The sequence below is a fragment of the Euprymna scolopes genome, chromosome 32 (assembly GCF_053919585.1).
Source record: "Euprymna scolopes isolate OS-2025 chromosome 32, ASM5391958v1, whole genome shotgun sequence".
NCBI classification, from domain to species: domain Eukaryota; kingdom Metazoa; phylum Mollusca; class Cephalopoda; order Sepiida; family Sepiolidae; genus Euprymna; species Euprymna scolopes.
In genome coordinates this window covers 95,148,574-95,174,201 of record NC_136513.1, presented here as the reverse complement: position 1 = coordinate 95,174,201, position 25,628 = coordinate 95,148,574, and the positions used below count along the sequence as shown (strand labels likewise).

Below are 25,628 nucleotides of genomic sequence, written 5' to 3'. Positions count from 1 at the left end.
TGGTGTATATCGTATACTGTACTGTATTTTCTGACTAATTTTGATGCCGTATCTCAGGGTATATTGTACTGTATTTTGTGACTAATTTTTAATGCCGTATCCTGGGGTATATCGTATACTGTACTGTATTTTGTGACTAATTTTTAATGCCGTATCCTGGGGTATATTGTATACTGTACTGTATTTTCTGACTAATTTTGATGCCGTATCTCGGGGTATATTGTACTGTATTTTGTTACTAATTTTTAATGGCGTATCCTGGGGTTCTACTGTATTAATCAAATTGTGAACAAAAATGATGACTTTATTATAATAGATGTTGCTAGTCTCAGTCTTTTCTGTAAATACTATTATGGCAAATGTTCTTCAGAATTGTCTGATCTATTCCCCGCTTCTTTTGTTCCAGCTCGTTTGACTCGTTGGTCTAGTGGTCTCCATTAATTTGCTGTTTTAATACATCGTACTACAGCTTCCTATTCAATTTGCTTCTTTCTTTCTGCAATGTTGTAGAAATCTCTTTTTGCTCGCTGTTTTCTTTCTACCTTGGTCTTTTCAAGATTAAACTCGATAAGCACTTTCTGACTTTGCGATAATTCATTCATTCTTGTTAGTTCCTTGCACCAAATGGCTTCCTGCCTTGTCTTGAGCGATTTCCATAAATAAGAAAACAAGTAAACAAAAAAAAAACAGCCTAGTTTGAAGTGTGAAAATGGGTAAACATGTAACTGAAGAATGATCGTGAATAAGAATTATAACTTATGGTAAGATGGTTGATATCGTGTTTGGAATGTGGCTGTGATTGCTTTGATAATTTCAAGTTGGAGACAAAAATTTAGATTGTAAACATTTGATTTATTTTGAAGCATGTAAAGTAAAGTTCAGACATCACTTTACTTATCACGTCTAAATCATAATGTCTACAACTTAAGAATGGGGGATCGCGGCTACCTTTAATTTACCCAACTTTTACAAGCTATTTCCGAGAGATTTTTCGATCGTTGTGTCTTTGAAAAGCAAATGATGGGGCGGGGGAAACAGGAACTGGCTTCCAGCGTAAAACTAGATCAAACATCACGCGGCTTAACTTTCTCGCACCTATTAATTTTTGCTTTATAAATATCAACTTAAGACACTTATCACTTCCTCTCCCCTCGTGGCCGAGATGGTTAGGTCACAGGTTTTTTTCTCCATTTCCTTTCCACCTTCGCGTCAAGGCTTTGGGGTTCAAGCCTACCTTTCTACTAAAACTATTTTTTTTCTTTTACACCTCCAAACACCGGGGCTAACGTTTTTTTTTGTTTTTTTTTAACAGGGTTATTTTGTCCCCCCCCCCCCAACACATGCTGGGTACTCCCCGCTAGTTTTCATATAAAAATTAAAAAAAAATTATTGCATTATTTTCTAATATCTACTTTATTTACAGGTATTAATGGTTAGGTAGGTACTATTTGGCTCTTATTTCATTTAAGTTTTACACTTATCATAAAATTTAATGTATGTTTTCATAGGGTTTTGGAACAGATTAGATGATTTCCGTGCAAAACGGATTTCAGGATACAAAAATTTCATTATAGGAAATCCAAGCCAAAACCAAATAATTTTGTATCTAGAGTTTTTACTTGGAATAGGATTTTCACTTGTGCCTCTACTGTAGAAGTACCCATAGTACTGCACAACTACCCACCTAGGAAGCATGTATGTGTTTGTCTAGCTACAAGTAATAAACTACAAAACAAATAGCCACAAAGTTAATATATTGATTAATATTGCCTAGGATGAATAATATTTAAAATTTATTTATTTATTTATTTTTTTTTTTTTTGAAGGGGAGGATCGATTTTTCTTAGCTGTTTTTTGTACTAATTTGTAAAAAAAGCGATGTTGACTCGTTTCTTGAGGAATCTATTATATAAACTTTTTACCCCCCCCCCCCGGTTTCTTTTTTATTTAAGAGCACACACACCTCGAAACACCCGGGCAACGCCGGGTACCCCCGCTAGTCTATTATATAAAGGGCGAATGTCTGTGTGCTTGTATGTCTACTAAAAACTTGTGTCATCTACATTATGCAGGCATGAACATTGTATCGTTAGAAAGAACAATCTTTCGGGCAATATAATATCGAAAAATTGGCGAAAAAATTAGCAATTTTTTTGTGTAGAAATGTTTTGTTTGAAGTGTTTTGCTTTTGATGTGGTTTGCAAACCGCATATGCACGGAGTATCGTTACATTCTTTTATTTTAAAAAGCTAAATTTGTGACTTGATAACATCTGTGTCCTTGTAGTCCTATCAATAACGTGTTCACTTACTAACTTAAGTTATGCGAGTTCACGCTCAGCACGCGGCAATTTAAAAAAAATATTTTTTGCTTACAAAATTTGGATTTCAGTTTCAATTCTGGCTGATGCTACCTGTCCTTTTTTTTTTTTTTTTTTTAACGACCGGGCAACGCTAGGCGCCCCGCTAGTTTATTATATAAAGGAGAGTTGCGTATGTATGTGTCAAGTTAAAGAATAATGTGCAGAGTGGAGGAAAAAAGGATGTTAGATACAGAGGAAATATAGAGACACAGATAAATGGAGATGGATAGAGATAAATATAAGGCAGTTGTGTGTGTCCAGCTGAAAAACTACAAGGCAAACACCCACAAAGTTGGTATTTTCTTGATCAGCATTACCCCAGATAAATAATATCTAAAAAGAAATGATTTTTGGGGGATCAACTGAGCCAGCTTTCATCAGAGGGGGTCATTTTCTTTTTTTTTTTTTTTTTTTTTTGAAAGAAAATGTTGATACATTCCTCAAGAAATTGATTCTATAAATGACTTGTATGCGTATATGTCCAGCTTAGAGATATTTGGGTTTGGCGGAGATGAAAGAAGAGGTTAGGGACAGGAAGTGGGGGGGGGGACTGGTGAGGAGGAAAAAGTGAAAGATAGAGAGATAAATGTTTTAATAGAAATATGTTATACTTTTGTCCCCAGCAACACCGGGTAGTATTATATAATGTTCCACCATCATGCTTGTGCAGCCCAGGCATGAAGCCGGTGTGCAAAGATTTTTCACATAAACATGTCGTTGAACTTATGAATAATGTCCAGTTGATTTATTCTTGATTCCGTTGTTTGTTTTGTTTCAGGAAGGGGAGACGGAAAGACAAAGATTCTCCAACGCCGCTTGTCCAAGATGAACAACGACAGTATTTACAAGACAGCTGTGTTCAGGAGCGAATTATTCAAGCCGATTTTGAAAAAATTGTTGAGATCCCACTTTGTTTGGATTATTGTGAATGGTTAGCAACTCATGGTAAGTCTGCAAGATTTTCTTTTATTTACGAGGTAATTCCCAAACAAATAATTAAAGGGCAATAACTCTTCAAACTAATTTATTCAAGTTATTCTTAGTGACCGTTTTGTTGCTTGTGGCTTCTAAACACTCGGTGGGGGATGGAGGGCGACTTTCAAAGTTAACCATCTAACTATAGATGTATTGACAAACCTTCATATTAAATCCATGTAAAGTATTCCAATCACTTCTTGCAAATACAAGTCGATAAATTGTTTTCAATCTATTACAATATTACATATCATTGTGTGCTATTTATTTTGTCTGCAATTCATCTTCCAGTTTATCCAACATTATGGACATACACACAATCTAATGAATAAAATCGTCTCATCAGATTTTAAAAATTTATCATCAATAGCAATGGATTTGATAAATCAGTATTTGATTCCAACTAGCCAATTAAAAATTTTCTTTGCTTATTTCATTCACTAAAAAAATCATGACTTGTAAATGCACGTAAATACATTGTTTCAGATCGATTACAGGTTTAACATGGATGTTTTTATTCATGAATGCTGGTGGTGAATGCTAGTGCCGATATTGAATTTTAAATAAAACCCATGCTATACACTCTCTTGCATTTAAAAAAAAAAAAAAAAAAAAAAAAAATATATTTAACTTTTATGTAATCTCTATAATATAAATCTCACCTGTCTGTTTAAAATGTATGTATGTATGTTTGTATGTCTGCCTTAAACTTTTGACAGACGCGATGGATTTTCATGAGATCGGTATTGTTTTGAAGCTCGACCCTTCGGACGCCAGATATGGAAAAATTGGTTAAAAACGTTAATTCCTTCACCCTCAACTGTGCACTTTTCTACAGAAAGGGGCCACTTTTTTCACATATATTTTCGAAAGTCATCCCCTCTGTTCGATTGACTAGCCTTAATTTAAGCATTCGACACTTCCGGTTTTGCGATGGGCGCAATAGCGAAGATGTCACATGTTTTTTTTTTTCACGTTCTTTTCCTTCTTTGCGGTACAGGTTCTAGCCTGCCTACCTACTACCACTTTTTTTTTTTTTTTTTTGCTCAACACACACCTCTAAACACCCAGGCAATGCTAGGCACCCAGCGAGTGGCATTAGGGCCACCAACTTGCTGATGAATTCCTCCAATGATCTCCCACTTTCTTTAGTGTAGACAATAGTGATGGTTACTATGACAACGAGTAGCAACAGCAGCAGTCGCCATTAACTATGTTTGAAATATTTGCTTGACTTGTACGCTTGGTGCTGATTGGGGCAAACACGTAATTACAATTGGGATTTAGCCAATCAGAAACAATCTTTGATGCAAGCTAGGCACTAGTTTCTGAAGGTTATTAAAGGGAGTGCATTGGAACTGTTCACCGTCTTTAGTTGCCTGGTGCTACCAGATCAGGCTGTCTGAAGATATTGGTTTCCTGAGACGAAATGCACCTGACATTGATGCTTTTTGTTTTTCTACTTCCTTTTGTAAAACTTAATCATGTTCTGCAAAACTAAAAACAAAAGCATCACCACCCTTTTCCTTCTCCTTATTCTCTCTTTCTAATGTACTAAATATTAATACTGTAACCCTTTTCCCTCTCCCATTGCAAAACGCAGGGCAGGGAACAAAAACGACAAAATCCACTATAAAACAACCAAACCAAACACTACGAACTAGCGATTTAAAGATACAAAGAGCTTGAGGAATAAAAGCCTTCTACAAAATGACTGGATGCAGCATGAATAATCCAAAGGGGTTGATGTACGATGAAACAAAATGACTAAAACATTTGATTTACTGAATAAATTAAAATCTCTAACCCATGACAAAAAAAAAGAATCCAAATTACAGAACGCTGCATTAAATAACCAAAAAAAAAAAAAAAAGGTTGATATGCCGTAAAACCAAACCAAACCAAACCAAACCAAACCTCTTTAGTTGCAAGAAGGCACAACTGCCTAACTCGTCCATATTGAACTATTAAACTAAATTATTGAACTATTCTTGGGATACAAACTAAACACGCACTACTGGAATGATAGAGATTATGTTCGATAATAACAGCTGTTATCGATGCAGTGACAAACAAAAAATAATCGATGACTGAAATATGAAATGCAACATGTTTATTAAAACAATTTACAGATTAGATTATTTAAATGTTGCGGGATGCAAAATGATTGTCCAATGTCTTGCAAGGCGTTATTGTTTAAATATGCAACTGTTATGGCTGACCTTGTTTTCAAGGGCAGATCACTCTACTCTTTCATGAAATGCAAGGAAGACATCTCTTCAGAATATTATTTTAGGTTCACCTTTCATTTTTCCGTTGGTAGGATGGGAACAAAGGGTAAAATTGAACCTTTTTTTTTTTTTTTTAATTTATTAATTTTCAATTTACTAATAATCTTCAACATGTCGTACTTAATCCGAAGATTTTTTTATTTTTTTGCAATAACAATTTTTTATTTATTTATTTTTGTTGCAATAACAATTTTTTTATTTATTTTTTTTGCAATAACATTTTTTTTTGGCACGGGGTGTTGTAATTCCAGATTCCGTCTGTTAAATAAACGAGTAAAATTAAATTGCATCATTTTTTGCAATTTTTTTGCTGAACGTTTGCTTTTTCTTTGAAACAAAGTTTTCTTTCGGCAAATTAAAATAGTTTTTATGATGTCAATCTCTGGTGTAAGTTACAAGATCCGAGATATGGATGTCAAGTCTGGTTGATTTCGCAAGAGTATTAAAGTAATGTAGTAGTTCCGCCAGAACTTGAACATGGCTCACCAGGTCCACAGTCCATGTCTGTAGCCATTACCTCACACAACTTCGATATAGCAGCATTTGCTACTTCACCATTTTTTTAATCTGCATGTGTCGCGTTTCCATGCTAGCTCAAACAACTCCTCAGCATAGCCGCCGACACACATTAGTTAACTGTTTCAACTATTTGTTAGCGATGAAGTCTTTCTGGCTTGGTATCCTCTCTTCTGTCACAAACCCAGCACATAAGATGGCAGTGCTTTGCATCGGATAATTTGACAGAGGTCACAGGGCAGTTCATTTTGAATATTGACTTCGCTATGCACATACAAACATGTCAGCATTGTTGTTTCATGTTTATCTCCCTATTGACTTTATTCCCTATGAGAGCAGAAATCGACACAAGCCTGTTTTTTAATGCAGAGAAGGGTATTTTTGATTGAAGGGTGGTTTCAATCGAGGTTTTAGTAGACTACACTTTGATGTTTCAGCATTAAATAACCCAAAAAGGTTGATATGCCATAAGACGGACAATCTAAACGGTGCAACAACAGAATTGCATACTCTCCCTCTCTCTAAAGAGCTTCACCACATGATTGAGAACAACTTTCGCTTGGTGATAGTTCTGTTCTATCAACACATTATATACAAGAGACATCCCGAAAGTTGACTCCATGAGAAGTCTTTGTTCCGACTAACTACGATTCAACTAACTGTAGACTCTAGACTGACTGGCATGAGCATGTGCGTCTGTATTTATTTTAAGGTGTATGTGTAGGGCAGTAACATCCCATTAACTGGTTTGCACTGAAAATGTATCGACTTGCCTAGTGACCCCCGCTAGCATGCAGGTGCACATGTTGTCAATGAGTTTGAAACCTGTCAGGCTTAATCTCTCGACCACTCTGCACTTAACTTGAACACAAGCAAGTTGGTTCAATCCAGTACTGTGTTAACAACACACAACAGAAGTAGGAATTAATTTCTTAAAAAATATTAATTAAATCATATATTAAAATGCATTTTATTATTAGTGTACTCACTCCAAAGAACTTCACCACATGATTAAGAACAAAACTTTCACTCAAAGGGGAGGTGGGGAGGTGTTCTGTCTTGCCAACCTGTGTGGATTAGCAGGTTATCCTAAAATACTTGCTAAATTCAGATCTTCGGGACTTTTTTTTGTGTTTTTTTTGTGTTTTTTTTTTTTTTTTTTTTTTGCAGTAGGGTTTAACTATTCTTCTACATACAATGCCTGTTATCCCAAATGTTCACCTATCTGGTATTGATCCGACTCAATGTTGCTTAACTTTGGTGATCTGATTGTTCTGTATATGTACACTTTATAAGTTAATGAGATTTATTTTATTTGGCCAGAAATCAATATATAAATCATATTGAGAAAGCTGAGAATTCAACTGGCGCCAACAACAAGAATTTCTTTATTCGTTGCCTTTTGAATAAACACTCTTCTATTATAAAAAGCGCAGTTGTCTGCTATCTGTTGCCAGTGTGGTAGCAGCATTCACCCTAGACGGGTTGGACTAGCTTCCTCCAAAGGAGGAAGTGTGAAGGGAATATTAAATTCACAAGCAGTCCCCATTCACATATATATCCCCTGTCAGGAGAGATGACAACACTATGTTTTTGCAGAGAGGTGGCAACGTCCTCCTACATAAAGCGCCTGGTTCTTCCGAAACGGTCACCCATCAGGTACTGATAAGGCTCAACGTTGCTTAACTTCAGTGATATAACAAGAGCCAGTGTATCAACATAATTGTGCCATATGTATGTGCGTGTCTGTCTATGTGTGTATCCAGCTAAAAGTCAGAAACTACACAAGATACACCCACAAAGCCAATATATTTTTTTCAACATTTACTTTTATGAAAAGTCTTTCAAATTTTTTCCATAAACATTTAATAACAAATTAAAAAAACCCAAAAAAACTGACCTGATAGTAATGCTAAAACGAACTAGTTTGAATAAAAACAAATGCATTTTTCATTGGTCGTTGGCTTGGTAGAATTGTGATAATTTACTGGCGATAAAACTAATAAAAATAATATGACACCAAATTAAGCCATGAACTGTTGATGACAAAATGTAATTATCTCCCTTATCTGTGCGTCTTGTTTTACACATTTGAGATCTCGTTTCTCTTGTGACAATATATACACAGTAGAAAGTTCAGAATACTATTAAGTGGCTAAAATAATCAACCAGTACATAACCCCCAAAAAAGATCATCCGTCTACCAAAGCAAATGAATGCAGATTGCAGAAAGGATTAATTTGATCTGCATCCCCCCTTAACTCTGAAAGGTGTTTCATAAATATGTGGAAATTTTAAAAGGTTTTTCACAAATATTTGAACAAAACAATGTATGTGTAAGTTCATTCCCTATGAACTCAGAAACCGCTGGGCCAATTTTTTTTATCTTTTAATTTCGCACAAAGATATTTATTGTGTGTGGGAATATTCTTACATAAGTTTTGTATTGGAATGCATTCGATAAGTATCGAAAATTGATAATCGAAAAAATCCAATTAAAGAAAGAAGTCCAATTCTGACTGAAAGTTAACACTCTTAGACAACCTAACATAAGAAATGCATTTGAGAAGTTTTATCACTACACAAGCAGAAAGGCCCAGCCTATAAAATCAACTGTAGATTCTTTTCTAAGACAAAGGCACATTTGAAATGTTTTTTAGAGAACAATGGAACCATGATACTTGATTTTTGCATTTTAAACTTAAAGTGAAGCCATTATTTACAGATAATTTTATAAAATCAACAGATTCTACACAGTGCAATATACAGGGTGGTCAAAAAGTCAGGTAACATGTTAAAGGTAGAAAAAACAATATGATCCATTATAATCTCTATTCGTTTAATATTATTTGTTTAAATATTTGAGTGTAATATATAAACTACCCCTCCTGATTTCTGGCTTTGGGGCTATGTAAAGGATAGCGTTTATGGCAAGAAGCCTGATACAATAGCGTCTTTAAAGTTATTTATTGGAGAGGAGATTGCGCGGATATCAGCTGACATGATTACACGTGTTACACAATCAGTGGTTAATCGCTTCCAGCGATTGATCGAGAGAAATGGACGACAATTAACAAAATAAACGTGTTTCATTTTATATTTCAATGTATGGTACTTAAATATACGTATATTGCTAATATCGTTTTTCTTTAAAATGTTACCTGACTTTTTGACCACCCTGTAGACTACGTCACTGCAAGCACACATGTAAAGCTTCCTCCCAGTACACTAGAGATAATTGATTTGATTGAAAAATGGACGATTTCACTGATTTCAATGGCAATAAACTTATAGGAGGGTGGAACATTTGTTGATCATCATTCAATTCCAGACAACGTTGGGTCTCCTGTTTCAATTAAGATAAAAACAAAATCTAATAAGTCTTTGGATGTGTCTCTCCATTGTACTGTATATCTATACTCTATTAACGGGGATGCCCAGCATTGCCTGGGTGTTTGAAAAAAAAAAAAGTGTTAGTAGACAGGCAGGCAGACTCTAACCCGTGACACGAAGGCGGAAAAGAAGAAAGTGAAAGAAAAGCTGAGATCTTACCGCTACGCTATGAAATGAGAGAAAGTGAAAAGCGTTCAAATTTAACGATTAAAAAGTTGACTTGCAGAAATGAGTTCACGCAGGTGCAGAAATGAAGGTTGGCTGCAGGCCAGTTTCTGCTTCTCCACAATGTTGGGGAAAACCAGCTCCCCCAAGAAGGGGGAGCTCTTCAAATGAATAGCAATTGTTTGATATGAAGGGTTTTCCCAACATTGATCAAAGCTGACTGCCTTCAAGATGTCTCGGCCACGAAGGCCAGACGAGTCGATTTGCTTCGATTAGTTATGCTTTATTTATACAAAAAAAACGAGCAAACACGCAAAAGGGCGGAATAGAAGGAATTTTATCAAAGTCGATCAAAATAAATGTGGAGACGACGTCCGTTCACAAATCGTAGATATTATAATCTAGGGAGTGTATAAAGTTCTAAAGAATAAAAAATATTATAATCTAGGGAGTATATAAAAAGTTCTAAAGAATAAAAAATATAATCTAGGGAGTGTATAAAAAGTTCTAAAGAATAAAAAATATTATAATCTAGGGAGTATATAAAAAGTTCTAAAGAATAAAAAATATTATAATCTAGGGAGTATATAAAAAGTTCTAAAGAATAAAAAATATTATAATCTAGGAAGTATATAAAAAGTTCTAAAGAATAAAAAATATTATAATCTAGGGAGTATATAAAAAGTTCTAAAGAATAGTAGCCAAAGAAGCCTTCGAAAAAAGCCTTTCTTAGACATATAAAAACGCGTGCGTGCCACTTTTGCCTTTTATATATATATATACATGACTGACTGGGATAATTTTCGAACATTTATATCAGATCTATCTCTGCTTCCCATGTTTAAAAAGAATGTATATTCTCTAGTATCAAACCTGATTGAATGTATAGACTGCTTCATATCCTACAAGAAATTCCAGCAAAAGCCTAACAGCCAATCGTGGTTCTCTCCAGAATATGCTGGTGCCATTGCACACAGAAACCACTATTTCTATCGCTATCAATTAAATAGGTGTTATGAAACTAAAACTACCTTTAGCACTGCCAGCAACCACTGTAAAAGAGTAATAAAGAATGCAAGACATTCATCTGTTCAGTATGTCAAGTTAAAAGTAGTTGAGCAGTGACTTGATTCCCACCAGTTTTAGTGAATAACAAAATAGGGTCCTCTATCCCAACTATCATCAATGGGCCTGAGGTAATCTCACCAGCATCAGACAAAGCCAAATTCTTTGCCAGATCTTTGCAGCAAATTCTACCCTTTACGACCAGTGCCGCCTACGTCCTGTATTTTCTGCTGTGACTGAAAACATGCTATGCGACATACAAATATCTGTGCATGATGTTGCCAAGCTTATCAAAAACCTTGATTCCAGTAAAACTACTGGCTTTGACGGAATTCCAATCATTGTGCTCAAAAAGCAGAACTAGAAAGCTGTTTAAACGTTGTCTTAATGGGAAATGCTTCCCAACACCATGGAAAACATCATCAGTTTGCCTTGTTTTAAAAAATTCCAAAGATCAGTCATCTGCATCTCTGTATAGGCCGATTAGTCTCCTGTGTGTCATGAGTAAGTTGCTGGAATTTGTAATAGAGAAGTGATCAACCACCTCGGCAAAAATAACCTATTCAGTGACATACAACTTTTCTGCTAGATCTACAGCTCATGTGCTAACTGTAATAACACATAGGATTAGTCAATCTTTCAATAAAGGCTTCATTTCTAGAGCAATAGCTCTTGACATGTCAAAAGCATAAAAGTCTACAAGATTGCCAGCTATGGAATAGCTTGAAACTGTCGTCTCAATTATTAAATTCTTTCTCTCTGATAGGCTTATGAGAGCAGTTGTTGACAGGCGGAAATTAGAAGCTCAAAGTATCGATGCTGGCGTAGCTCAGGGTTCCATCCTGGACCCAACTCTCTTCCTGGTCTTCATCGATGATCTCTCAAATCACATTCTAAGATCATTTGTAGACATTTATGCAGACGACACCACAATCTATGGCAACACTTCAAATGCCAGCAATGACCAAGATCTTTCTGATTCTCTCTCTTCTGATCTTGAGCACGTGATGTAATAGAAAAAAGGTGGCTGCTTAATTTTAATGCATCTAAAACCATTTCTTTTCATCATAATCGTTCTGACCCCCATCAGGCCTCAATTGAAATGAATGGCTTTCATCGTGGGGAAACACCATGGCTTGACAAGCTTTTGAAATTAACATTCGCTCCTGATCTGAAATGGAACCCATGCATCAAATCAGTTGCCAGGATCGCTGAAAAAATGGATCACTTTACCGCTCCAGTAAGTATCTCACTGCTGATGCAATCCTCTATTTGTATAAGAGCCAAGTACATTCTGCAATGGAGTATTGTTGCTCCGCACGTGCGCGCACCTCCTATCTTGCCTTGATAGTTCAAAGCTGATGCAATTCTCTATCTATATAAGAGCCGGATACGTCCAGGGATGGAGTGCTGTTGCCACATATGGGCAGGAGCTGCTAGAAAGGACTTGTCCTGCCTTGATAGGGTTCAAAATAGACTTCGTGGCCTGGTGGGAAATGTCCTTTTCTCTTCACTGCAACCTCTTTCTCACAGAAGAGATGTTGTGAGTTTGTCTCTGCTTTATCGTTATTTTCATGGACAGTGTTCGACTGAGCTTCAATCTATGGTCCCCCCTCGCCAAACTTTCACAAGAAACACTAGACTAGCTGAAACATTACATTATCAATAATTTTCCTCACTCTTTATCTGTGCCTAAACCTAAACATAGATTCCATGATCAAAGCTTCTTTCTTAGAACTGCACGCCTGTGGAATTGTCTTCCGTTTTCCTGCTTTCCAGCTGTCTATAATATGGTTGTCTTCAAGTCCAACGTGAACAAGTTTCTGATGAGCCGTTCCACTTAAGTTAACAAATTTACCGAACTTCCATTACTATCGATTACTATATTGTCCTTTTGACTACTGTACACTCTTTAACCCTTATCCTTGAGTGGCCTATCGGCCTTGATAAGTGGTGACGCCTATGTAAAAAAAAAAAAAAAAAGAAACTGGCTCCAAAACCTAGTAGGTGATGCACTTTTTTCATCCCTGCAGCCTCTTTACCATAGAAGAGACATTGCAAGCCTATCTCTGCTCTATCGTTATTTATATGACAAGTAATCATCTGAGCTCCAATCTATGATTCCCCCTTGTCAAACTTTCACAGAAAACACTCATTCAGCTACAACCATTATCAAGTTTCCCCCACTCTTTGTGCCTAAATCTAATTGCAGATTCCATGAACACAGCATTTTTCCTAGAACTGCCTGCTTTTGGAACACTCTTTCATCAGCCTGCTTCTCGGCCGACTACAGTATGATAGCCTTCAAGTTCAATGCAAACAAGTTCTTGTTGAGCTGTCCCCCTAAATCAGATTGTACTCAACTTACACCAGTAATGATTACTACACTACCACCTTACATTCATTTCACTTTGACTCCTTTGTGAGAAAAAAAAAACAACAAAAAAACAAAAAAAAAACAAAAGAAAAACAAATACGTCCATTGTAACATGAAGCCAATTAGTCCTTGAACTGTTTATGATGGCACACAAACAAAACTTATATTGCGGCTCTGCAGCGTTTATAGGAAGAAACATTTGGAGTCTGGTTACTCTTGTAACAATATAGTTACGAAAATGATATCTAGTGGTTAGAATAATCAACTTCATCCAGCCACCCCCCCCCACGAGAAAAGAAGACCCCCCCAACCCCTACTCACTAAATCAAATGATCGTAGAGCAGATCAGATCGACTTGATCTGTTATCCCCTCTCCCCACCCCCATTCTCTCCTACCAAATTTGGCATGATGAAATAAATATCCTCAGTCACGAAGCTCTTCTTATATTTTCATATACTCATTAGTTTTAATTGCTCTTTTGTTTGGAAAATGCTCATCTGGTTATATGATTAAAAAGTCATCTATGTCAGAGGTCACACCGCCCCACTCCCACGTTCTTTGCGCGCGCCCCCCCTTTTGTTATACAACTATACCATTTAGTAGTGTTCACTTTTTGTTGCCCCCACCCTCCTCTTATTCATCATTAACCATTGGGACCCATGGAAATTCGACAGTTGTGTTCTTCCTATGGATGTCTGGCGCAAACGCAGACCCTGCAATACTAAAAGTCTCTTATCTGAACACTTTGGTTAATGTCGTTTCAGAATATATATATGGTTAATGTCGTTTCAGAATATATATATGGTTAATGTCGTTTCAGAATATATATATGGTTAATGTCATTTCAGAATATATATATATGGTTAATGTCGTTTCAGAATATATATATGGTTAATGTCGTTTCAGAATATATATATGGTTAATGTCGTTTCAGAATATATAAATGGTTAATGTCGTTTCAGAATATATATATGGTTAATGTCGTTTCAGAATATATATATGGTTAATGTCGTTTCAGAATATATATATGGTTAATGTCGTTTCAGAATATATATATATGGTTAATGTCGTTTCAGAATATATATATGGTTAATGTCGTTTCAGAATATATATATATGGTTAATGTCGTTTCAGAATATATATATATGGTTAATGTCGTTTCAGAATATATATATATGGTTAATGTCGTTTCAGAATATATATATATGGTTAATGTCGTTTCAGAATATATATATATGGTTAATGTCGTTTCAGAATATATATATATGGTTAATGTCGTTTCAGAATATATATATATGGTTAATGTCGTTTCAGAATATATATATATATATGGTTAATGTCGTTTCAGAATATATATATATATATGGTTAATGTCGTTTCAGAATATATATATATATGGTTAATGTCGTTTCAGAATATATATATATGGTTAATGTCGTTTCAGAATATATATATATGGTTAATGTCGTTTCAGAATATATATATATGGTTAATGTCGTTTCAGAATATATATATATGGTTAATGTGTCTCTGGCAGTTGTTGAGGTCGTCGTTGGAAACTGTTTGAAAACGAGAATAAAAATTGTGCATAAGCGAACTTTTTTCTTTTTTCATGTTATGATATGATGAATATTTTGGAGTTAAAATCAGTTGAAAACATTACATGAAATCAGGAAAAAATACACAATTTATTCTTGGCATTGGGAAAAAATGATCTTGTCTTTGTGAGCGATACAGAAAACTGGAACGGAAACCATTTGTAATGAAGTAAAGTTTTTTACTGATTTAAAAAAAATATTTTGTTTAAGATATAGAAGTACTAGCAGTTCAGCCCAGTTTTGCTCGGACCCTATGTACTGTTCATAACTTTATGTGCATATATATATATATATATACATGATTTTCAGAATGTGAGAGATTGTATATAATAAATTCCACAGCCAAACAACGTTGCAGCCCACAGGAGCCGGTTCGTTAACTGTCATGGCTCTTGTGGGCTGCGACGTTGTTTGGCTGTGGAATTTATTATATATATATATATATATATAAGACGTTTGACTCATGTCCAAGTAACTTACATCTAAAATTTCAAGTATTTTGATTCAAAATTGGTGGAGGAGTTTTGTAGAGTTTGCAAAGGTCAACTCTTTCAACTTTGACCTCTTGGCAGCCAAATTTTCGGCCAAAAACTAATTAAAAATCTTGACCTATGTCTGAATACACTTTATGTAAAATTTCAAATGTTTAGACCCAAAATTGGTTGGATAGTTTGCTAGAGACTGCAAAGGTAAAATCTTTTGAACTTTGACCCCCTTCGCAGCCAAATTTTCGGCCAAAATCCGATTAAAAATCTTGACCTATGTCTGAATACACTTTATGTAAACTTTCAAATGTTTAGACCAAAAATTGGCTGAGTAATTTGGTAGACTGCAGAGGTCAATTTTTTTTTTTAACTTTGACTCTTTAACATTTCTTGTTTTGGGCTTAAATCAAATTAAAAAGTTTGATCCATGTCAAAGTAACCTACTAACCTACATCTAAAATTTCAAGTGTTTAGACCCAAAATTGGTGGAGGAGTTTGGTAGAGTTTTGAAAGGTCAAATCATTGAACTTTGATCTCTTGACAGCCAAATTTTGGACCAAAAACCGATTAAAAAGATTTTCCCAAATCTCAATACTCCTTATGTCAGATCTCAAATCTGTAGACTGAAAATTGACAGAGTAGTTTGGTAGGAAAATGTACACGCGCACACACACATACGCAGATAGACAATTTCACTTTTATAGATATATAGATTTAAAAAAATTTGTTTAAAATATTGAAGTATTTATACATGTTTCACATTTTTTTATAGCTTTATAAATATAACAGTGGAAGTGTGTGTGTGTACACATTTAACCAATTAACTCTTAAACGACTAGTCACATAACACTGAAATTAACAGGAAATATTAATCATACACTAAGGATGGTTTATAACGAGTAAAATCTTTGTTTGGATGGACAATTAATGTGTATAGAAATATGTCGGTAATAAGTTATAATGCAGACTGTTCATTTCAACTTATTTCTGTTACTTTTGTGCATGCGCAAATTTATTCATAAAGTGGTTTCAATTAAAAAATTTTCTTATCTGTTGATAGCTCAAACGGTAAGGAACTTGGTTGGAGCATTAAATGTTTTGGTTTCATAGAAGAGACATTGCGAGCCTGTCTTTGTTTTATTGTTATTTCCATCACAAGTGCTCGTCTGAGTTCCAATCCCTGGTCCTCCCACACCAATCTCTCATGAAAAACACTCGTAAAGCTGAAACCACTGTCAATAATTTCCCCCACTCTTTATCTGTGCCGAAATCAAAACGCAGATTCCATGAACAAAGCTTCTTTCTTACAAGTGCACACCTGTGGAACTCTCTTCCGTTTGCCAACGGCAATCATAACTTTTTGTACTAATACCGGAATGATAAAACACTGTAGATATTAAAAATAACAAGCCAAAAACTACATGGTTCCCCGACTGATGCTTTGAATTTTAGGAGAAAAATAAACATTAGCCCCAAAAGGTATGTTTTTCACCCCCAGAATTTTCCCAGAGTCAAATAATACATTTCCAGATGTATATCTATGTGACCTTGCTTTTGGGTAATTTTCAGCAAAATTTAATGGTTTGAAAAGATTCTATGTATCAAAAAGTGCTATTTTTGGCAATTTGGACTCCTTTTGACCTCCTTGTGACGCAACCAGAATTTTTATCAAAAATCCAAGAATGTTACATTTACTCCCTTGGGTAGTTGGTACTTCATGCAAAATTTCAGAAAAATGTAATGAGTAGTTGAGAATTTTGGGAATGGATGGACGAACGTGAATTCTAAGGTCCAAATTCGACTAAATCAATGGACCAACAAATCTGACTAAGTCGGACCAATTATAATCTACTATTATATAAAAGTCACTTTGTGTGTGTGTGTGTGTGTGTGTGAGAGTTCCTTCCTCATTGTTTCCGAAATGGCTGAGTCCATCTTTTGCAAGTTTCACACATAACTAATTTATATGTCTGGCAGTGTTCTTAGATATGTTTTGTACAGAAATTCATCTGATAAGAATTTTTATAGGGGAATATTTTAAGTTGCACCGGTTGGTGTTAGGTAAAATATTCCCCTGTGAAAATACTTCCATTTTATCTATAACAGAAGAAAGACTATGTTCAAGATCGTCAAGCCCAAATATCGGCTGACGTGATATTTTACAAAAACACAGATGGAATTTGATGAACGACATTATCATTATTAATGCTTTTTAGTTTTTTATTTACGAACTAGTTTACTGGGCAAATTATTTCTCGTAATATATAATAATCAATAAAGGGTTTATTCTATAATAATACATACGCAATCTGCATAAATTAAAATATCATGTTTAAGTGTTTTGTACAATCGAGCAACGCTGGGAAGTCAGCTAGTTATATAAAGAAAAAATTAAATTAAATTTACCAATTGAATAATTCTGTAAACTGAAAGCATGTATAAAAGTTAGTATGAATATTTATTAGACGATGCCAACCAGGTGAAAAAGCTCAATATTCGAGATAGAGCAATAATATAAGGAAAATTGAATTTAAATTCTGTAAATTAAAAGTTACAATAAATCTATTTTTCGACTAAAAATACAAAAATGTAAATGTGGAGGAGTATAAGAAGTATATAATATGCTTGTAGACCCTAACCCTAACCCTAATCCTAACCCGCTTTCGATTTGTTTTAGGAAAGGCTTTGTGTTGAGCCAATCTTTGTTGGTGCAGATTACTGCCACAACATATGTCACATCATTTTAACACCCAGGTCACTGCATTGCTATAGCTATCTTATAAATATTTATTTACCAGTAATGTTTCAAGCAAACTACCTTTCCCCTCTTGACAAAATTTTAAAATTAAAAAATTTTTTGTATTCCTTGTCGAAAATAAAATTTTGATTTACAGAATTATAAATTCAATTTTTTTTCATATATATATATTATATAACTACTTAATTTACTCACATAAAATTAATATACGAAAGTATAGATTTATGCGTAAACTTAAAGTATTTACTTCAAAAGTGCTCAATACGTAGGTAGCGCTAGTTAGTAATTTATAAAATATATATGGCACTTAAGCTACACTGAATATTCCGCATTTCATCCACTCTAGGACTCTTCAGGCTTATGCGCGAATTCTGTGGTTGTTTGTCGTTTTTATATGCTCCTCTTCTATTGAGATTTTAGTTAGCCAATCAGCTTTCTAGTATCCACCGCGCCCTTCCTATCAGCCAATGAGTATGCATTTATCGGACAAAGGCCTATTTGACCTCTGGTTGACCTGTTCCTTTGTGTGTGCTCTATTTAGTTTCTTGATCTGTTTTAAAACTAGGTTAGTGTATTTTTTGTCTTTTTAATGTTAGTTTATATATAAATATATATATGTGTGTCCATAAATATATGCACACATATATACACATACATATATGTGTGATCGTTTATGTATATTCATGTTTATTTAATTTATTTATTTGTTTATTTTCTATTGTTTTTTGTTAGTTTTAAAACTAAAAGCGATACAAAATAGTTTTAAAACTAACAAAAAAAAAAACAATAAGCGATACAAAATAGTTTTAAAACTAACAAAAAAAAACAATAAAAAATAAACAAATGAATATACATAAACGATCACACCTATATGTATGTATGTATATATATGTGCATATATGTATGTACACATATATATATATTTATATATAAACTAACATTTAAAAAAAAAAAAAACTAATCTAGTTTTAAAACAGATCAAGAAACTAAATAGAGCACACACAAAGGAACAGGTCAACCAGAGGCCAAATAGGCCTTTGTCCGATAAATGCATGCTCATTGGCTGATAGGAAGGGCGCGGTGGATACTAGAAAGCTGATTGGCTAACTAAAATCTCAATAGAAGAGGAGCATATAAAAACGATAAACAACCACAGAATTCGTGCATAAGCCTGAAGAGTCCTAGAGTGGATGAAATGCGGAATATTCAGTGTAGCTTAATCACCATATATATTTTATAATTTACTATATATATATATATATATATATATATATATATACATATATACTCTAATAATTATTAAATACCCACTACAGACACTAGTGTTTCATCCTTTCAGGAATCATCAATGCAGGATGTCACGGTTAACACTGGTTGATAGATCCAAACCTGGCAATGAAGCCATCTCTGACTTCATTAGCAAGAACCAAATCCATTCGATCACCGTTAACCGCGAGAAATACTGTTGAAATTTAAACATTTACTTTTAAAATATTTTTAACATCTGTCAGAGTGATTTAATAATTATATGATGATCTGAAAGTGCTCAACGCTAAGAAACGAGTTTCTTAAAGGGGCTGACATAATTATTTAGTATAATAATTATTAAATACCTACATGTGTATATATATAGATATATATATATATACACACCCACACAGGGTGTGTTCGTTGTTTGAGAACATTTATTATATTTTTAAGGATAATATAACTACATTGGTACATTCTAAGTAATTAATGATTTCATTCAATGAAATTTCCGTCCGCTTCAAAGACAGCTTCTATTCGAGACCTAAACCTTTGGCAGGTGCATATAAAATGGTCCATGTTGTCCATTACTCTGACTATGGATGCTTTCAGAGAATTTTTGGTGTTGTGAGGATGCCTGTTAACATCTCTCTCAACAATGTCCCATACATAATAATCCAACGAAATAAGGCCTGGAGAGCTTAGAAATTGGTCTGAAAAAAAAACAAAAACAAAACTAGAGCATGTTTTCTTCAGCAGGATGTTTCAGTTTGTTTAAAAGCCTCTTGGATCTCACTAAATGATTTTCTTTATTTGGACATAAACTGCCCTCTCCATCACATAGGACTTATATCGAAAATTCTCGTGGATAGTTCTTTAAATTGTGGCTTCGAGGACACCAAGATCTTTTGCAATTGGCCTCATTGATTTCTGAGGGCCCTTGTCAATGATATTCTGAACTTCTTGAATAAACTCGTATGTTCGTATGCTGTCAGAGCGATGCTGGTGTTTTTTAGCAACAGGAGAAATTTGGCCATCATTATCTTCTAACTCTTTGCAAACTTTAAAAACAAAGGATCAGACAACTTTAAGAAATTGTGAAATTTGCAAATCGCTGTGTTCTTCCATTGTTGCAACTATTACAACATATCTTTTCATCATTTCTTGTGTTTTTTATTTCACACGATTGATTGTAAAAAAAAAAAAAAAAAAAGCGAAAATTAATATAAGGAAAGAATTAGTAAAATAAGTGATGTTCTCAAACACCAAATGTACCCTGTACATACAGGGTGTCACAATAAAATGTATACACTCCTTAAATTATCTCAATTTGTTACATGTATACGCAAGAGATGTTTAGGAATAAAGACTGGCACTTCCGGCAGGATGGAGCACTTCCCCAATATCATCATGACGTAAGAGCATATCTTTATAGTCACCTGCGAAACAGATAGTTAGGACGAAGAGGAAGTATCGAGTACTGTCCACACTCACCAGATTTGACCCCCCCCCTGTATTTTTCTCTTTTTTAGATGGCAGGGGATGGGTGGGGGCATGTTAAACACAGGGTTCACACCACAATGAATGAGTTGAAAGCAACCATTGAAAGAAGATGTGTCAACGTACCAATTGAAAAGATTAGGAACATTTTCGATTCAATCAGTGAGCGTTGTCAGCTGTTCATGGACCACAATGGCTAACAATTTGAACACTTTTGATAATTAACTGGTTTCTATATTTGTTTGCAGTATTTTGGTGTATGAAACTTTTCTTTCTTATAATAAATGTTGGTTTTATGGTCATTTAAAGAGTGTATACATTTTATTGGGACACCCTGTACATATGAAATTTTTAATAAAATGTTGTTGCACTCAGAAATCGTTGGCGTGATGGTGAAGCCTAGTGTTTTTCTCATTGTATCTTTTATGTTACTTTAAGATTTCAAGTAATTTTTACTTTTTAAAAATACACAATAATGAAATCGCTTCGTTTCGGGTCATGTACACCAACTCCTTAAATCTAGCTTTTCATCGAGTTCAGCTTTTTTGCCGTTGGCTTTTTGCATTCCGAAAATTGATCTCATATTAACGTTTTTTTCTTCTTCTTCTTATTTCAGTCATTTCATTTTTTAATCATGTCAACCTACTGTACGGAGCAATTTCAGAATACTGTACGGCAGAAGGATGTTCGATTATGAACGGCCCCGGAAATGTGTAAGCAATTATTTTAATATTTTTTTTCCCAATTTTTGAGTGATATAAAAAAAAACAAAACCTTGAAATGGAAAAATTGATATACTATGAAATATAAATGCTGTTTTCTCTCATCTTGTCAAAATGATCCAAAAATAATCCGAAAATTTATCAAGAATATTTTTATTCCTTGGATTACCGTTTTCTTTCTTTTTTCCTTTTTTCTTTCTTTTCTTTTTTTTTTCTTTTTTTTTTGTTTTTTTCTACAAAGGGGTCATCACTTATCAAGGCCTAAGGATTAATGAATGTACAGTAGTCAATGGGAAAATATCATAGTAATTGTTAGCAATGGAAATTTGGTAAATTGGATTACTTAAGAGGACGGTTCATCAAAAATTTGTTTACGCTGGACTTGATCAACCAAATTTAGTCAGATGGAAAACAAGCAAACAGAAGAGAGTTCCACAGGCGTGCAGTTCTAAGAAAGAAGCTTTGTTCATGGAATCTATGATTTAGGCACAGATAAAGAGTGAGGAAAATTATTGAGAGTGGTTTCAGCTAGACGAGTGTTTTTTGTGAAAGTAAAGATAAAGCAGAGACCAGCTCGCAACGTTTCTTCTGTGGGAAAAAGGTTGCAGGGAAGAGAAAAGGGCATCCTCCACTAAGCTATAAAGTCTATTTTGAACTCTGTCAAGGCAGGATAAGCGCTTCTAACAGCTCCTGCCCAGATGTGGCAACAGTACTTCAGCCTTGGACGTACTTGGCTTTTATATAGATAGAGAATTGCTTATCAACCAAAACGTCGTAAGAATAACGTGCAAGATGAGAAGGGTAATCTAAATACACTAAGCAAAAATATCAATTCATATCTCAAAAATTCTGAAACCGTCTTCATTTAACTTTGATAAAGTTTCTGTAAATAAAAGAAACAAAAAATTTGTCTCCTTTTGAGATTTTGTTTTTGTCCGCTTTTCTATTCATTTCCTTTCTATGCTCTCTCAGATTTTATCAGTATGGGTATGGACTGTATGGCGGCAAGTTTTGTGAGGCTCATCCTATCTTAACCTGTCGTTCACTTTAACTTTACACTCATCCTAATTACCAGAATACCACATTCACACTAGAGGGCGTCCTACTTAAGATACCCCCAAATTGTTTAGAGTCGAGTTTACAAAAATTGTCTCTGTGACGCCGTGTTACCTGCAGACAAATCCTGCGATGACATTTACTCGGTCTTTCTGAACATTCAGAAAAATGACAAAGCGATGGTTCAGTAGATTTTTTTTGTGTGTAACTTCATAACAGTCCTGATTCCCTACTATTGAAGTGGAAGGTGACCAGACTGAAGTCGGCTTTGAGTTGCTACCAAGGACACTGATAGGAACACGTTGAATGAAGATCTAGTTGTGATAAACAGATATAAACCCATGTTAATTGAGAGTAAGCAAAGAAATGCCAAACTGAGAAAGACTTGAAATGACTGAAAGATAGCCTCAAACAATATTACATGGAAACCAACATAAATTATGGAGTTTCATGGAGAAAGTGGGCGTTGTACACGTCAAGGTCTGCTTGACCTCACACAGTGGTCATTGTACCAACCAAGGTTCGCCTGACCCCTTTAGTGGTTGTTGTATCAGCTAAGGTGCACCTTACCCTTTTAGTGGTGGTTGTACCAGCCAAGGTCCGCCCGACTCCTTCAGTAGTGGTTGTACTAGCCAAGGTCCGCCCGACTCCTTCAGTAGTGGTTGTACCAGCCAAGGTCCGCCCGACTCCTTCAGTGGTGGTTGTACCAGCCAAGGTCCGCCCGACTCCTTCAGTGGTGGTTGTACCAGCCAAGGTCCGCCCGACTCCTTCAGTGGTGGTTGTACCAGCCAAGGTCCGCCCGACTCCTTCAGTGGTGGTTGTACTAGCCAAGGTCCGCCCGACTCCTTCAGTGGTGGTTGTACCAGCCAAGGTCCGCCCGACTCCTTCAGTGGTGGTTGTACCAGCCAAGGTCCACCTGACCCCACATAGTGGTCGTTGTCGCAGCCAAGGTCCGCCTGACCCCTGGAGTTGTGGTTGTACCTGTTGTGGTCTGCCTGACCCTCGAAGTAGTCATTGTACCTGTTGTGGTCTGCCTGACCCTCGAAGTAGTCATTGTACCTGTTGTGGTCTGCCTGACCCTCGAAGTAGTCATTGTACCTGTTGTGGTCTGCCTGACCCTCAAAGTAGTCATTGTACCTGTTTTGATCTGCCTGACCCCTGGAGTGGTTATTGTACTTGTTCTGGTCTGCCTGATCCCTGGAGTGGTCATTGTATCTGTTAATTTTCCTGCCTGAACTAGGGTGACTCTATTTATTGAGGTCCCATAAGTTAAATAGAATCTGTTATTTACAGGTTCGCCTAATCCCATAATTGTTAATAGAACCAATCATTTTCTATGTTTTTTACTAAAGTAAATTAGTTTAAAAATTCATTGTATACAAAAATTACACATACATTTCTGACATCAAATGACAAGAGTGACAAATTATGTTGTAAAAATATCACCTCCCTAACCACACGTCGTCATCGTCCTCCCACCCCATTCCATTCTCTCTCTTTCTCACCCAGAAAAAATTGGACAGAACACAAGTCCCATTCATCTCTTGTTTTTCTTACAATGGAAATCACATTATTTATTTTTCTTTTCTACCTCCATGTCAAACAATTTGCAATGTGTAGGGAGGGGGGAGGGGGATCACCCTACCCTCCCTTCCAGCCAGCTTGAGTATTGCATTCCCGCATTGCCATGAAGTATATCATGAGGGTTTTATTGTTATTGTCATGTAGTGTCTATGTGCATCTCCTCCCAGACACAAAATGCCCCCCCCCTCCTCCGCCTCCAGATGTTGCAGTTCAAATGACTTAACAATCGAAAAAAGTCGTTCATATTTCTATTACTTTACCCCCCCCCCGGGTCTTTTATTGTATTTAATTTATTTTGAAATCCTCACCTCCTGTTGCCTGTGTGTTTTTAAGCCTGATATTTATTAGGTACTAGCAGGGCTACCCGGCGTTGCTCGGGACCGTATAAACAATGAAAAAACAAAAGCAGATATTGAACATATGTTTTATTCTTAGGGGAGAGGAATCTTTCATCTCAAGTTTTAGCGTTACAAACAAACATTTGTCTTTTATATATATAGATAATGACAGGTTTTTTGGGGGCCCCCCTCGAAGATAACTGATCAGTTGACCAACTTCTAGTGGTCCGTTTGACGTGAAATTTCGATATATTTGTCATCCGGGTGATGGGGCTTTGATATGATACCAAATTTGTCAAGTTTGGTTGTGTCTGTCAAAAGTTTTAGCGTTACAAACAAACATACATACATACACACAGACGTTTGAGATTTATATATATAGAAGATGTGCTTATGTTTATATATTTGTATGCCATTCACTTTTTTCCAGTGTATTACTTAATGACTATCAGTGGCGATCACCATTCTTAACATGAGGAGGAAGGGATGTTTTTGTAACGCGCATTCGCATTGATACTTGTTCAGTTGGGAAAAAACATGGCTGCTAGTGAAAACATAAGGGATAACATTGGATAGTATGGTCTTAATATGAATAAAACTACTTGTCTGCCCCAAATTTAAATGTGATATTCGTTTTCAGCATACCCCAAAAGTTTTAAATCCTCAATTTAACAGTGGAATGTTGAGTTGCAGTTAAAATAACACCGTAATAAATATTCCTCCAAGTTCAGTTGCACTGAAGTATTTTAAAATTTATTTTGGGAACTATAATTCAAGTTGCAACCTCTTTTTTTTTTCTTTTTTTTTTTACATAGGCATCACCACTTATCAAGGCCAAGAGGCCACTCAAGGATAAGGGTTAAAGAGTGTACAGTAGAAATTGGACAATATAGTAATCATTAGTAATGAAAATTTTGTAAATTTGATAACTTATATAGAACGGCTCATCAAGAACTTATTTATGTTAGACTTGAACACAACCATATTGTAGTCAGCCGGAAAGCAGGAAAACGGAAGACAATTCCACAGGCGTGCAGTTCTAAGAAAGAAGCTTTGTTCATGGAATCTATTTAAACATTCAGATATTTCAGATTTACATTAAGTTTTATTTGTAGTCATTAGGCATTCAATTAAACATAATCTGCCTGAAATTTTTTGGAATCAAAATCGTGTAATGGATTTTGATCAAATTTG

At 35.2% G+C, this 25,628-nt stretch overlaps 1 protein-coding gene across 1 annotated transcript in view; it reads left to right on the top strand.

Moving 5' to 3' along the window:
- The window catches only part of LOC145256509 (MOB kinase activator 2-like), a 151,736-nt gene that overhangs the window by 75,668 nt on the left and 50,440 nt on the right, over positions 1 to 25,628 (top strand). The window contains exons 2-3 of the mRNA XM_080115481.1: positions 3,141 to 3,307; positions 21,351 to 21,447. Coding sequence (XP_079971607.1) covers positions 3,141 to 3,307; positions 21,351 to 21,447 — 264 coding nt within the window. The remainder of the gene's footprint in view (positions 1 to 3,140; positions 3,308 to 21,350; positions 21,448 to 25,628) is intronic.